Source organism: Ranitomeya imitator, chromosome 5 (genome assembly GCF_032444005.1).
Source record: "Ranitomeya imitator isolate aRanImi1 chromosome 5, aRanImi1.pri, whole genome shotgun sequence".
NCBI classification, from domain to species: Eukaryota; Metazoa; Chordata; class Amphibia; order Anura; family Dendrobatidae; genus Ranitomeya; species Ranitomeya imitator.
The window spans coordinates 160646810-160661987 of NC_091286.1; the positions used below are offsets into that span (position 1 = coordinate 160646810).

The following is a 15178-nucleotide window of genomic DNA, read 5'->3' on the forward strand; positions in this document are numbered from 1 at the left end:
GGACCTCAAGTCACCCATGATACGGGGCTCCAACTGCTGGCATTGACTCAGGGTTCGTCCATGGTCAGCCATTTTGCCGTCCACTTCCGGACATTAGCGTCTGAGCTGGAATGGTCAGATAAGGCCCTTATCCCGGTATTTTGGAGAGGGCTAGCTGACCATGTGAAGGACGCTTTGGCCACTAGGGAGATTCCCGCCACACTGGAGGAGCTCATAGCTATATCAACCCGCATCGACCTTCGTTTTCACGAGCGAAGGTTGGAACGAGCCCAGTGTAAGCAGAGGTTTTGGCTGGCTCCCACCTTCGCCAAACCTCCGGAATCTCCGGTCCAGGCATCCGAGTCACATGAGGCCACAGAGGTATTGCGTGTGGGATCTAAGTCCCGGTCCACTCGTGCACCTATGGTCTGTCATGTTTGCCGGCAGTCAGGACATCTTGCCTCCAAGTGTTCTCAGCGGTTGCGGGAACGTCGGCATCTAGTGGTAGTTGGAGGAGGTACACTAGACACGGAGACATTTTCCTCTAAATTGTCCTTCAAGGGGACAATAACCATAGGCCCATCCACTCTTATGGTAGAGCTTTGCCTGGACTCCGGGGCGTTAGGCAATTTCATGTCATCTGCTTTCACCCAGCATTGTGCAATACCGTTGGTGATGCTCGCCAAACCTGTGACCGTACGAGTGGTAAATGGGTCGACACTACCCTCACAGATTACACATCAGACCATTCCATTCACTCTATCTATGTCTCCATCACATCAGGAGATTATCTCCCTATTAGTCATTCCTGAGGGAATTGATGAGGTCCTGTTGGGAATACCATGGCTTCACTATCATTCTTCTCATATAGAGTGGTCCTCAGGGAAAATTTTGGGATGGAGTAAATCATGTGAGGGTAGATGTCAGAGGGAGTGTGTTCAGGTTACTTCTACAGAGGTACCCGCAGATCTTTCCTCTCTTCCCAAGCACTATTGGTCCTGTGCGGACGTGTTCTCCAAAAGGGCTGCGGAGACCCTTCCTCCTCACCGCCCCATGACTGTCCTATTGACCTCTTGCCTGGTGCAGAGCCTCCCCAGGGTCGAGTCTATCCGTTACCTCTCCCGGACACGGAGGCAATGTCCCAGTACATTCAAGAGAATCTGGCAAGAGGATTCATTAGGAAGTCAGTGTCACCTGCAGGAGCTGGCTTCTTCTTCATGCAGAAGAAGAATGGAGAACTACGTCCATGTATAGACTACAGAGGTCTTAACGCCATCACCGTTAAGAATAAATACCCACTACCCCTGATATCTGAGCTTTTTGATAGGCTACGGAGAGCAAGGGTATTTACTAAGTTAGATCTGCGGGGTGCTTACAACCTGATTTGCATCTGTGTGGGGGACGAATGGAAGGCGGCTTTTAACACCAGGGATGGGCACTATGAAGATCTGGTGATGCCCTTGGGGCTCTGTAATGCCCCAGCCGTTTTCCAAGACTTTGTGAGCGACATCTTCCGGGAGATGCTCACCACCTCGTTCGTAGTCTATCTGGATGATATTCTCATCTACTCTCCAGATATTGACTCCCATCGGAGAGATGTTCGCAAAGTCTTCGACCTCTTACGGGCAAACTCCCTCTACACCAAGTTGGAGAAGTGTGTGTTTGAGCAGGAGTCCTTGCCTTTCCTTGGTTATATCATCTGTGCCCAGGGTTTGGCTATGGATCCTGCCAAGCTACAGGCTGTGATGGACTGGCAGGAACCCCGTTCACTTAAAGCGGTGCAGCGCTTTATGGGGTTCATTAATTACTATCGTCAGTTCATTCCACACTTCTCAACTTTGGTAGCTCCCTTGGTTACCCTCACAAAGAAGGGAGCAAATCCCAAGTTATGGTCGGAGGCCTTCCTCTCGGTCAAGTCACACTTCGCTAGCGCTCCCATTCTACATCGCCCGATGTAGATAAGCCATTTATCATGGAGGTGGATGCCTCATCCGTTGGTGCTGGAGCAGTCCTTTTCCAAAAGGATGCTCAAGGTCGGAAGCATCCTTGCTTCTTCTTCTCCAAGACCTTCACACCGGTGGAGAGGAATTATTCCATCGGGGACAGGGAGTTGCTAGCCTTGAAGTTGGCTTTCTCAGAGTGGAGACACCTCTTGGTGGGAGCTCGCTTTCCCTTCCAGGTTTTCACTGACCACAAGAACTTGGTATATCTACAGACGGCATAGCGGCTGAATTCTCGCCAGGCAAGATGGTTCCTGTTCTTCTCCCGGTTCCATTTTACTCTCCATTTTCTCTCTGGGGAGAAGAAGATTCGTGCCGACGCTCTCTCTCGCTAGTGTCATCTGAGGAGGAGGAGCCTCGGCTTATTGTCCCTTCTGAGAGCCTGAGAACTGTAGCTCCGGTTTCGCTAGAGTCTGTGCCCCCCAGCAAGACTTTCGTTACATCTAATTTGTGACCGGAGGTTCTCGCTTGGGCTCACTCGTCCAGGGTGGGTGGACATTTTGGGACCAAGAGGACATCTGAGCTTTTGGCGAGGACGTACTGGTGGCCGCATATGGCCGTGACGTCGGGGATTATATTTGGGCGTGAGTCTCCTGCGCCAAGAATCGGTCTCCTCGGCAACGGCCTGCTGGGCACCTTTACCCCCTGCCGCTGGCAGATAGGCCCTGGGAGATGGTCGGGATGAACTTCGTGGTGGACTTACCCAAGTCTCGTAACTGCACCGTTATCTGGGTTTTCACCAATCATTTCTCTAAGATGGTGCACTTGGTGCCGCTTACATGGTTACCTTCTGCACGGGCATTGGCAGCGTTGTTCATTAATCATATTTTCAGTTTACATGGCATGCCTGATAAAATTGTCAGTGACCGGGGTCCCCAGTTCGCATCTCGATTTTGGAGAGAGCTCTGTCGTTTACTCAGCATAGAACTAAATCTCTCCCCTGCATATCATCCCGAGACGAATGGGTTAGTAGAGAGAGCCAACCAGACTCTGGTGACATATTTGCGACATTTTATCTCTGCTAGGCAGGATGACTGGGCATCTTTGCTTCCTTGGGCAGAATTTGCTCTGAACAATGCCGTAGCCGATTCCACTGGGCAGACTCCTTTTCTCCTTAATTACGGCCAGCATCTCCGTGTCCCTGTGCCCATGCCTGTGTCATCCACTGATTCCAGGGTGGCAGACTGGGCAGTGGAGGCACGGGACATTTGGGACAGCACACAGGATGCCATTCGGGCTTCCAAGGAGAGAATGAGGGTTTCTGCCGATGCTCACCGGTGCCCTGCTCCGACCTTCGCTCCTAGCGACTTAGTGTGGCTCTCCGCCCGTAACATCAGGCTGCGAGTTGAGTCCACTAAGTTTGCGCCTCGCTACATTGGTCCTTTCAAGGTTCTGGAACAGGTTAACCCTGTGGTCTACCGTTTGGCTATTCGTCCATGCCTTGGTATCACCGACACCTTCCACGTTTCCCTCTTAAAGCCCATCTATATGTCCCAGTTTTCTGAGTCATCTGCCGGGACATTGGGTTTGTCCACGGATGAGTACGAGGTGAATCCTATCATGGGGTGCAAGGTTTGTACGTGGCAAAAAATACTATCTGGTGGACTGGAAGGGCCACGGCCCTGAGGACAGAACCTGTAGAGCACATTCGGGCTCCGCTGCTCATTGCATCCTTTGAGCGTAGCGAGGCCCAAGGAGGGGGGGGTAATGTTAGAAGTCGCGTTCCCACCACTGCACAGGGGGATCTCGAACCATGTCTGCTGCAGTCTCTCATTCTGCATCAGCCGCAGTGGAGCCTGCTCAGCGGAGACATCGGTCCCAGCGTCTTGCTCAGTCTCACTCTGTGCAAAGGGTTACTGCTGCTTTTCCTGCTTCTGCCATTGAAGCCAGTGCTGGGCAGCGGCGAGCAGACGCTTTTGGGACTAAGTCCTGCTTTTCCCCTTCTGAGCATGCCCAGGGCAAAATCTCCTGTTGGAGATCGAGGGTCACATGCTCAGATACTGCAGCAGATCCCATTGGTCCTCCAGGAAGGTCCTGAAGGTGCTCATCTTCTGTGGCAGCCTCCTATTGGTCCTTCTGGGAAGGTCCTGTAGATGCTGCAGCTATAAAAGGTTTGCATGGCCGCACGGCCATGTGCTAGTATACATTTGTAATCGTGTGTGTGTTGATGAGTGCAAGTCGTTCCTTAAAAAACCCATCCTTTGTGTATGACTGTTCGCGTAAGGTGTATGGCTGCTATCTAGCGTTCGGCTGAACTCACAGCGTTAACACACGAAACAGCGTCTACTGCTGTGACCACCAGTACGGCGCCACGCGCCATTATAGCGCTTCTTTAGCCCAAGTCTGGGTGGTTAGTGGCGTCTGCCAGTACGGCACAGCTCGCACTCTCGTGCTATTAAATTATTAGTTTTGTTACGTGCGGTACTGTGGCCCTGTGATGCAACAGGGTTCACTTCTTTCACACAGGATGAAGCTAACCCATGTGTATCCTCATTGTATCGCCATATAACCCGTCATTGCTCAGCAGCAAGTACCATCTCTGCACAGTGGACCCCGGGCTGCGAACGCACCTTATTCCTTTTCTCTAATTATTTGGTGCTTTCCACTAGCCCTGACACAAGTGACCTCATTTTGTAAACTGCACCCGTTAAGAAATGTATTTAGATCTATACTGAGCACATTGAACTCCCAGGTGCTTCACAGAAGTTTGTAACGTAGAGTTGTAAAAAAAAAATAAAATCATATTTTCCTCCAAAAATGTTGGTTTAGCCACAAATTTTTATTTTCAAGAAGGTAACAGGACAAAATGGACCCCAGAAATTGTTGTGCAATTTCTCCTGAGTACACCAATACTTCATATGTGGTCGAAAGCTACTTTTAACGTACAGTGCAATGATCAGAAGGAAAGAAGCGCCATATTGGAGCTGACTGGTTTGAGGGTAACATTTCACATTGGCAGAGCCCCTGAGGTGCTATAACAGAACTACACTTATCCATAAATTCATCTAGCGGTACTCTGATCATAATGACACCACAGATGTGTTACAGAATTTTATACCATTGGGTAATGAAGAAAAAATAATTACATTTTTACCACCAAAATTTAGTTTTAGCCCCAGATTCTCACAAGGGGAAATGGGCAAAAATGGAACCAAAATTTGTCCCACAATTTCTGCTGAATGTAGACATACCCCATATGTGGCTGTACAGTACTGCTTAGCCATATGGCAAGACTCGGGAGTGAAAGAGCGCTAATTGCCTACTGGAGCACAGATTTTCCTAGACTAGTTTGTGGACTTCATATACAGAGCTCCTAAGTGCTAGAAAAGCAGAATCCCCCTCAAGTGAACACATTTTGGAAACTATATCCCTTTAGGAATTTATCTACAGGTGTAGTGATGATTTAGACTTTATGGGTGTTATCCAGAAACAAGAAGCAGTGGATGTTGCAAAGTAAAAATTGCAAGCTGCCATTGTAGTGGCCAGTACGTTTTGGTGCCCAGTACATTGTAGTGAACAGGAGACATGCACCCGTAAGTTAGGTGGTCTAACATTAAAATGCCATGTGGACTCTAAATATGGTTTAGGCACATGGGGGATCAGAAGGGAGGAGGGCATTTGGAATTAGGAGTGCAGAATTTGATGAAATTCTTTTGGGGTGTGAGGAGCCATTTCGCTTTCCAAAGCTTTTTTTATTATCAGTAACGTGGAAGCCTCTATATTTCCGAAAGCAGATGACAGATCTGAGTGGGGACTTCTTTTTTTGTGGATTGATTTGAAGCTTTTTTTGGGAACATTTTATTTAATATTTGAATCACATTTATCTGGTGCTCTAAGCTGAACATTTACTTTGGGATTTCCATCTAAATCTCCTAGTGACATCATTCAGATGAAACCCCTGAGGGATCCATTTACTATAATGAGGCAGCAGAATTACTATGGACTCTGTCCAGCTTCTGTTTAGCATTATCCTTCTTTTCAGAAGTGCACAAAACTGTGGCAGACTGTGCTTTTATGTACGCCTAAAATATGGACAGCACCAGATCGTGATCATAGGCTGCCAGACATCGTCCACAGTGTCTCCATCTGTCTCATTATAGGGAACATTCCTCCGGGGTTTCCGTCTGAATTATGTATTCCAGAGATTTATGTGAAAACCCCGGTGTAAGAGCTCAGCGTAGCATGCAGGATAAACGAGAGTCAAACCTAACTGTGATCTTTGTGAGGCAGAATGAAAAAAATCAACAGTAGGTGATGAATTGGTTTTATTTTGCAAATACCACTGCAAAAACTTGCTTTTGCAATAAAAAAGCATTTGTAGTGTGTGAGAGCAGACAGACATAAAAAAATATAAATATGGTATCACTGTAATCGCACCGACCCAAAGAATAAAGTAATCTAAACACTTATACCGTACGAGGAACGGCTTAAAAAAATAAATAATACCACTTATTGACCTGCTTTGATTTGTTCATTCTGCCTTCCGAATATCGTGGTAAGACTCGGCGCACATTTATCCTGCACTTTAAAATACGTGATTCAGATGGTGGAAAATTAACTATAATGAGGCTAAAGGAAGCCCTGTGGACCCATCTGACCTGTGATCCTGCGGTGTCCATCTTTTCATGCATGCGTAAAACTGCATTCCATCACAGTTTTGTGCACTTCTGAAAAGAAGGACACTGCTGAACAGAGGCCAGACGGAGTCCAGAGTAACTGCTTTCTCACTATAGTGAATGGATCCCTTGGGGGTTTCATCTGAATTACGTAATTCGGAGGCAGGGAGAATTTGCCATGGACCCGCCTGTCCAACTATTCATCAGCGTGGATCAGTCTGTTGCAGCTTTTAATACATGTTGTTCTCTGAAACTACACAGTGTTTCAGAGTCAAAAATGTCTAGCTGAGATTGTACAGAAATCACTGGGAGCATGTATCAGCTGTCAGGTTCTCTATAAATATTCTTGGCTTCCATAATTACAATTTTATTCAACATCTTTTTTTATTTTTATTTTTTCGGCATTGACTGATATGAATTTTTAGGTTGGATCCTGCAAAAGAGTAGTCCCCTGTGCAGCATTGGGCAGTGTTATGTTTTTTTACTACTTGTTTGGCTATGAGTGGGTAATTGAACCAGAATTTGAACCCTGATTCTATGTTGGCTGTGATTTGGTAATACGCAAACCTGCGCAAGGCAAGGCGTGTACAACGGAGGACAGAGAATGAACTTAAATCCAATATTGCGGCCAGCGTGCAGCCAGCGGGTAAGGAAAGGGTGAATCAAACACCTGAAAACTCCGCCCATATGACCGAAAACCAGCCCCGGCAAATTCAGGTGACAGGTTCCCTTTAAGTAGGGTCTAACAGATTGAGTCAGTGAGACATTGAAAGGTTTCAGGAACTGCAGTACATGAGTGCATGAGGCCAACAATTAAAGTAAAAACCATTCATGACCCAAACTGGGACTAACTGAAAAAGTAAACCCCCCCCCCCCACAAAAATGTACACAAAATCATGAAAGGCCGTTTCGCCACTAAGAATGCAGCCTTTGTGTTAAAACAAAAATTTAAAAAAGTATGCATTTTTGGTATCGCCACATCCAGCAAGACTCTATCTAAATTGTCAATTTATTTATTTCGTACAGCGAGCACCGTAAAAAAATAATGAAGAAATGCACTAAAAATGTTGCTTTTTCATCATACTGACATAATTTTTTTTTATAAAAAGTGACCAAAAAGTCATATGCAAAAAAAAAGATATAAATGAAAACAATTATAAGAGTTACAGCTCTCAGAATATGGCAAAGCAAAAGCAAAATCATTTTTGGAAAATATTGTTTTCAGTCTGTAAAAATAGCAAAGCATAAAAAATATATATCTGGTACTAATATAATCATACTGACGCAACAAATAAATCCCTCCAATCACTTCTACCAAATGGCAAACCGCACAAAAAATATGTATTAAAACAGACAGTGAATTGGTTTCTGTTCAATCTGCTTCTAAAAAATCTTAATAAAAAGTGATCAAAAAATTTTAAATTCCCAAAAATGGTACCAAAAAAAGTTCAACTCATTGCACAATAAATAAGCCCTAAGTCCACCAAAAATATTGAAAAAAAAGTTACAGCTCTCATAATATGGCAATGAAAAAAATATTTATTAAAAAGCATTTTTACTGTGTGATTGTAGTAAAACATAAAAAAATGATAAAAATCTGGTATCACTGTAATCACACCAAACCGTGCAAAAATAAAAATAAGAACTATTCCTGTACTGCTGTTTGTTCATTCTACCTTCCAAAAATCAGAATAAAGCTCCTGTAACATTTTTCCTGTACTCTCTGCTGAGCACTTATGTCGAGGTTTCCATGTACATCCCAAAAACCTTAGTTCGAACAAACCCCCCAGTCACTATAATGAGGCAGATGGAGTCAGTCTGGTCTCCGTCTGGTCTCTATTTCACCAATATCAACCACACGCCTAAAAAGATGGATACCACCAGAACAGATGCCAAGTGGAGTTCAAAGTGCCCATCTGCCTCATTATGATAAGTGGTTACATCAGAGTTTTCGTCTGAATCTCATTTTTGTTGGATTTACACAGAAATCCCATCATAAGTGCTCAGTTGTTAGGACACAAGAATATGAATCCAGCCTTATACTGAAAGCGATAAAAAAATGTTATGCACCCCAAAATGTTGCCAATAAAATCCCTAATTTATCCCACACAAAACCACCATCCACTGAGGTCCGTCATCTGTCACTGGAAATATAGAGTTGCTTATGTTACTGGTAGAAGAAAGACTAAGGAAAAGTGTCACGACTCTCGCCCCCTCAAATAAAATCCAGTGAAATCTGCAGTCCCAAATCCAAATATCCCCCTTCTGAGCCCCACTGTGCCTAAATTGCAGTTAGATTCCACATATTTGGCATTAGTGTTGGATATCCCCTTGAGGAAGCGGCGTGGCAGAGCCGCGAAACGCGCGTCGGGGTCTTTTTCCGGCGGGATCCCTCTCCTCTGTCTCCCCCTGAGCTGGTAAGCTGATTTGTGACCCTTTACTTATGCTCTTATGATTGTCTCCATTGTGATCCGATCGGATCACTGTATTACTTACCTCTGATCAGGCTTGCCACTTCATTTAGATATAGCACACTTAGTGCTTGTATTTTCATCTCTTGTATGTGGTAATTGCTATGTGTGGGGATTATAGAGGAGTGGGTTTCCCTCCCACTCTTGTTATTTGTTGGAATTTATGCACCTGATATATTACTGATATGCAATTTTTTAATGTTTTGTATTAATAAAGAGTTGTTTATATTTTTACCATATGCTCTGGATTCTCCTATTTTTTATGTATATCATATGGAGCGGATTTTGATTTGTCTGGTTACATATAACACACTTGTGTTTTTTCCCAGACTATTAATATGATATTGGGATTTGTATTACTATGAAGAAGATCAGTGTTGACCGAAACATTTATTAACATTGGATTGCAATAAAATACTTCACTACATCTGCATAAGTTGAGTGCCAAATTTTTTATTTCTAACTGTACTATTGGTCTGGGAACCTATTTGAGCACCAACACAGCTGTGCCACGATATATTTCTCAGTTTCACCTTTTAACCCTTGTGTAACTGACACACAATGAGGCACTATACTCATTATACCTCCAGATTAAATTCTTAATCAGTGAACCTTCCAATATGTGGTCATTTTTGGGGATATCTGCTGATCTTCTCAGGGGCTCGGCTAATGGAGCCCACAATCTATTCAAATGGAATTTACATTCTAAGAGCCAGGTAGTGCTCCTTCCCATCCGATCCCTACCATGTGCTCAAACAGTAGTGTACAACCACATATGATTCACTGCCAAGTTCGATAAAAATTGCACAGCAAATTGTCCTGTTCATTTTCTCTCAGTACCCATTATGTGATTTAAACTTTGAGGCCAAAGTGACATTTTAGTGGAAAAATTCATAAATATAGGTTCATAAATAAGTTTCTCATTTTCACGGCCTAAACACATTTTGTGATGTAGTTTGTAGGTTAAAAATGCTCACCACACCCATAAATTAATTTATTATGGGTTACTTTTGGTGTTTCATTTGCCAAGTGGGGCCACTTGTTGAGGTTCACACTGTTTTGATACCTAAAGGGCTCTGCAAATACGACATGGTGTCTGCACCCTACTCCAGCAAAATTTATATTCAATATTCCCATTGTTGCTTCTTACCTTTCGAACTCTGCTGTTTATCCAAGTTGAATGTTTTGACTACATGTAAGTTATCACTATACTAACAAACTGTGGGGACAATTTTTACCTGTTATCTTTTGCAAAAATGAAAAATTTGGGACTATAGTAACATTTTCATGAAGAAAAATAATTTTTTTATTTTTATAAATAACAGACAATCTACTGTTGTTAACTTTTTTATAGTTCTTGTGGCTTTAAAAAACTCACAATATCTCAGGATGAAATCCTTGAAGGGTGTAGATTTTAAAATAGGGTCAGTTTTGTCCATTTCTGCTGATTTGGCACATTGGGGCCCCTGCAAATATGACTTTTACACTATCAGTATTTGGTGAATATTTGACATCAATATTTTGTAAGTCAAAAAGAAAGTGAATAAGCAGAGAAAAAGTATAATAGAAACACGTGATGTGTTGGCTTACAAATACTGATGTGAAATAACGATCAAATACTTATAGTGTGACCATATCCTTAGGGCTCGTGCACCCACCCAACATTTCTTGCATGAGTGCCATCTGTAGTTTTCATGGATATCACTTGTACCTATGCTATTCTATGAGGCTATGCACATCTCTGATTTTTATCTGAGTGTCAGATCAAAAACGTCAATGAAAGTATATGGGTCCGTAAAAAAAATTAGACCATCCTCGTATGAGATCTGAGTGTGGTTTCATTTTCCAGACTGACAGACTGGAGAAGGAGAGTTTTCTTCGTCTCCCTATCTGAGAAAAACTGATGCCACCCTGATCAAACTCTAATCAAAGTCTGAGCAGGATAAACACACTGTTTTTCTCAGATGTGAAGAAAATGGTCATGCGACCCTACCCTTCATCTGAATTCAGATGTTCATGTATCACAGTTCAGGTACAAACTGCCTAGCAGGGACTAGCCACCATTAAGGATCCAGCTGGATTGTCTTGTATTTGGGAAGGTTTCCCACTGGAGGTTATGGTTATATAAGTACAGTATGACCTGACTTCATCTGTCTTCTTAGGACACAAATACTGCAGAAAAATGGTAGAGCATGGAACCATGAGATCCTTCGCCACTATTTAATCTACAGTGGGTACGGAAAGTATTCAGACCCCTTTAAATTTTTTACTCTTCTTTTTATTGCAGCCATTTGGTAAATTCAAAAAAGTTCATTCTTTTCTCATTAATGTACACTCTGCACCCTATCTTGACTGAAAAAAAAACAGAAATGTAGAAATGTTTGCAAATTTATTAAAAAAAACCTGAAATATCATATTGTCATAAGTATTCAGACTATTTGCTCAGTATTGATTAGAAGCACCCTTTTGAGCTAGTATAGCCATGAGTCTTCTTGGGAATGATGGTTTTTCACACCTCAATTTGGGGATCTCCTGCCATTCTTCCTTGCAGGTCCTCTCCAGTTCCGTCAACTTGGATGGTGAACATTGGTGGACAGCCATTTTCAAGTCTCTCCAGAGGTGCTCAATTGGGTTTAGGTCAGGGCTCTGGCTGGGCCAGTCAAGAATGGTCACAGCGTTGTTCTGAAGCCACTCCTTTGTTATTTTAGCTGTGTGCTTAGGGTCATTGTCTTGGCGGAAGGTGAACCTTCAGCCAAGTCTGAGGTCCAGAGTACTCTGGAAAAGGTTTTCATCCAGGATATCTCTGCACTTGGCTACATTCATGTTTCCTTCATTGGCAACCAGTCATCCTGTCCCTGCAGCTGATAAATACCTCCATAGCATAATGCTGCTAACCCCATGTTTCACTGTTGGGATTGTATTGGGCAGGTGATGAGCAGTGCCTGGTTTTCTCCACACATACTGCTTAGAATTATCACCAAAAAAATCTATATTTGTTTCATCAGACCAGAGAATCTTACTTCTCATAGTCTGGGAGACCTTCATGTGTTTTTTTAAGAAAACTCTATGTAGGCTTTCATATATCTTGTACTGAATAGAGGCTTCCGTCGGACCACTCTGCCATAAAGGCCGGACTGGTGGAGAGCTACAGTGATAGTTGACTTTGTGGAACTTTCTCTCATCTCCCTACTGCATCTCTGGAGCTCAGCCACAATGATCTTGTGGTTCTTCTTTACCTCTCTCACCAAGGCTATTCTCCAACAATTGCTCAGTATGGCTGGACAGCCAGGTCTAGGAAGACTTCTGGTGGTCCCAAACTTCTTCCATTTAAGGATTATGGAGGCCACTGTGCTCTTAGGAACCTTGAGTACTTCAGAAATCCTTTTGTAACCTTGACCAGAACTGTGCCTTGCCACAATTCTGTTTCTGAGCTCCTTCGCCAGTTGCTTTGACATCATGATTCTCATTTGGTTAGACATGCACTGTGAGCTCTGAGGTTTTATATAGACAGCTGGGCTCTAATGAAGGAGTAGAACCATCTCAAGGAGGATCACAAGGAAATGGACAGCATGTGACTTAAATATGAGTGTCTGAGCAAAGGGTCTGAATACTTATGACTATGTGATGTTTCAGTTTTTCTTTTTTAATAAATATGCAAAAATGTCAAAATTTCAGATTTTTTCAGTCAAGATAGAATGCAGAGTGTACATTAATGTGAAAAAAATGAACTTTTATTGAATTTACCAAATGGCAGCAATGAAACAAAGAGTGAAAAATTTAAAGAGGTCTAAATATTTCCAAACCCACAGTATACAGACAGGAGATCCAGCCAGGACCCTGTGGAGCTTTAAGCAAAATATGAGAAAACCGCAGTATGAATAGGTCCTGCCAGAATATTCAGTCCCTGCGCAGATTGAACTGTGATGGAGACATCCAATGGCTAGCCAGCAGAGATGTGGAGTAGGACACATGCAAGGTGTGTGTTGATGTAGCAGAGCTATGTGTACACTGCAGAGACATCACACTGTCTGTGTGGGGCATTGTGGAGACCATGAAAACGGTGCCATATTGTGCAGAATTGTGCTTAAGCGTGGATGCATATAGAGGAAAGTGAGGTTAGGGTACTGACTTAGCGTAAAAAAATAAAAATTGCCACGCCACATTAAGCGTCCCTCATTCTTATGACCGAGACCGAGACCGAGGGTTACTTTGTGCATCATGGTCCTTGCTCTGACTGGAAAACATGGATGGCTGAATTCAGCCTTAGGCCTTATTCACACATTCATATATTACGGTCTGAAACTGCGATTTAATGAATGTCTGTAGGTCTCGTTTCCCGAACATAACATTTCATGAGGTTTTTGGGTTCAGGCCAGGAATTTCCTCAGAAGCTGTTGAGTTTAGGCCAGGAGTCTAGCGATCAGTCTGAAAAATCATGGATCACGGTGTGTGCTGGCACCCTGATATATGGGTGTGTTAATTCAGCCTTAAAGGGAATCTGTCTTGTGAGAAAATGTTATTAACCTGCAGATAGGGAGTTAATCTGCAGGTTAATAGCATTTTGACGCTGTGCGGCCGCTGCACTGAAAGCATGGCTGTCTGGAAGAAATTAATTTTCCATAGGTGCGTGGCCATTGTGGCTTCAGTGACTGCTCAGTACACAGAGAGGGGCAGCTGTAACTGCACTCAAGCACTGGCTGACAGCGGGTTTTGTACCAATACACAGCAGAGCCGACTGCCAGTCAGTGTTCGGACGTGGTTAAAGACGCCACTCACTATGTACTGATCGGTGACTGAAGCTGAGCCTCTATGACAGAGAGACCAAGCCGCATGACGTCAATATGCTATTAACCTGTAGTTTAACCCCATATCTTCAGGTTATTAGCTTGTTTTTTTCACAGAACCTGTTCTCTTTCCGGTACAGGTAAACAAACTTATTTTCAGCCTGTATACTGTGAAATGTCAGAGTAGTTCATATCAATAGCTCACATGTAAAGCGCCATGGAATAAATGGCGCTATAAAAATGTATAATAATAATAATAATAATAATAGCCGAGAATACCTTCATCAGTCCACTATGTGCACAGGCACAAGGCGCTGCACAGAGCCAACCAATTTCAAAATTTGCGAACATTACTGGCAGAAGTTTTACAATGCTTATAGAAATATGGTTTAAAAAAAAATTGTTGATAGATTTGCCTTCTGACCCACAATAACTAGAATAACCCTCTAATGACCAGTGATAAACTTTTAATAACTAGTTAGAAATTTATGTTGTCAGTTAACTTTATCTACATTTATCTATTTGCATCTTCATTTAAGTGTACCTATGTTATAGGTGTTGATGAGTGATGGGAGAATTGCTGCTTCAGGTCCATCGGCCAGGTCAGTTAACTCTCACCTTTGGACAGGAAGCTTGCAAACCTCCTTACCTGATGACCTCATGGAGTTCTGCGAATCAATTCTCCCATCTCTAGTGCAGATCATTCATTTCAAGTTTTTCTTCTCTTTTTGTAGTTTCTAAGAGTGGATCAAGACAAAGACAAGGAATGTAATCTGGAATGTGCAGGCACTCCTAAACTTCTGTGTGCTTCTGATGGAAGAACATTCCTTTCAAGGTGCGAATTTCAACGAGCTAAGTGTAAAGATTCTCAGCTGGAGATTGCATATAGAGGAAACTGTAAAGGTAAAAATAATCTTTAAAATACATTAAGGCCACTTTTACGTGACAGTATTTCAGTCATTAGTATACATCAATATTTCATTAGATTGAGTCAAGAATCCAGAAGAGGTGGAAATCTATTATACTTTATCTGTGTAGGTTCTACTCATGCTTTTAGAGAATAAAGACCTAAATCATGCTGACTAATTTTTTATGTTTGTTTTGTACAAATTGTATTTTTTGCTAAAATAAGGTTTTCATAGTTGTTCGTCTCATTACTAAATATTACTGACTAATTACTACATTCACAATACATTTCCTTGCTAAATGTTAATAATAAATAATCTGAATGTTAAAACAAAAGAAATGAAACCTTAGTCAAATGCAGAAACAGAAGGTTTATGTAAGACTTCCGCTTCTGGATTAGACTAAGGTTTCATTTCTTTTGT

The 15178-nt window shown here is 42.8% G+C and overlaps 1 protein-coding gene across 3 annotated transcripts in view; it reads left to right on the plus strand.

Moving 5' to 3' along the window:
* Positions 1 to 15178, plus strand: part of SMOC2 (SPARC related modular calcium binding 2) — a 642212-nt gene that overhangs the window by 67180 nt on the left and 559854 nt on the right. For all 3 annotated transcript variants that reach the window (XM_069769272.1, XM_069769273.1, XM_069769271.1), the window contains exon 2: positions 14585 to 14753. In XM_069769272.1, the coding sequence (XP_069625373.1) occupies positions 14585 to 14753 (169 nt within the window). The remainder of the gene's footprint in view (positions 1 to 14584; positions 14754 to 15178) is intronic.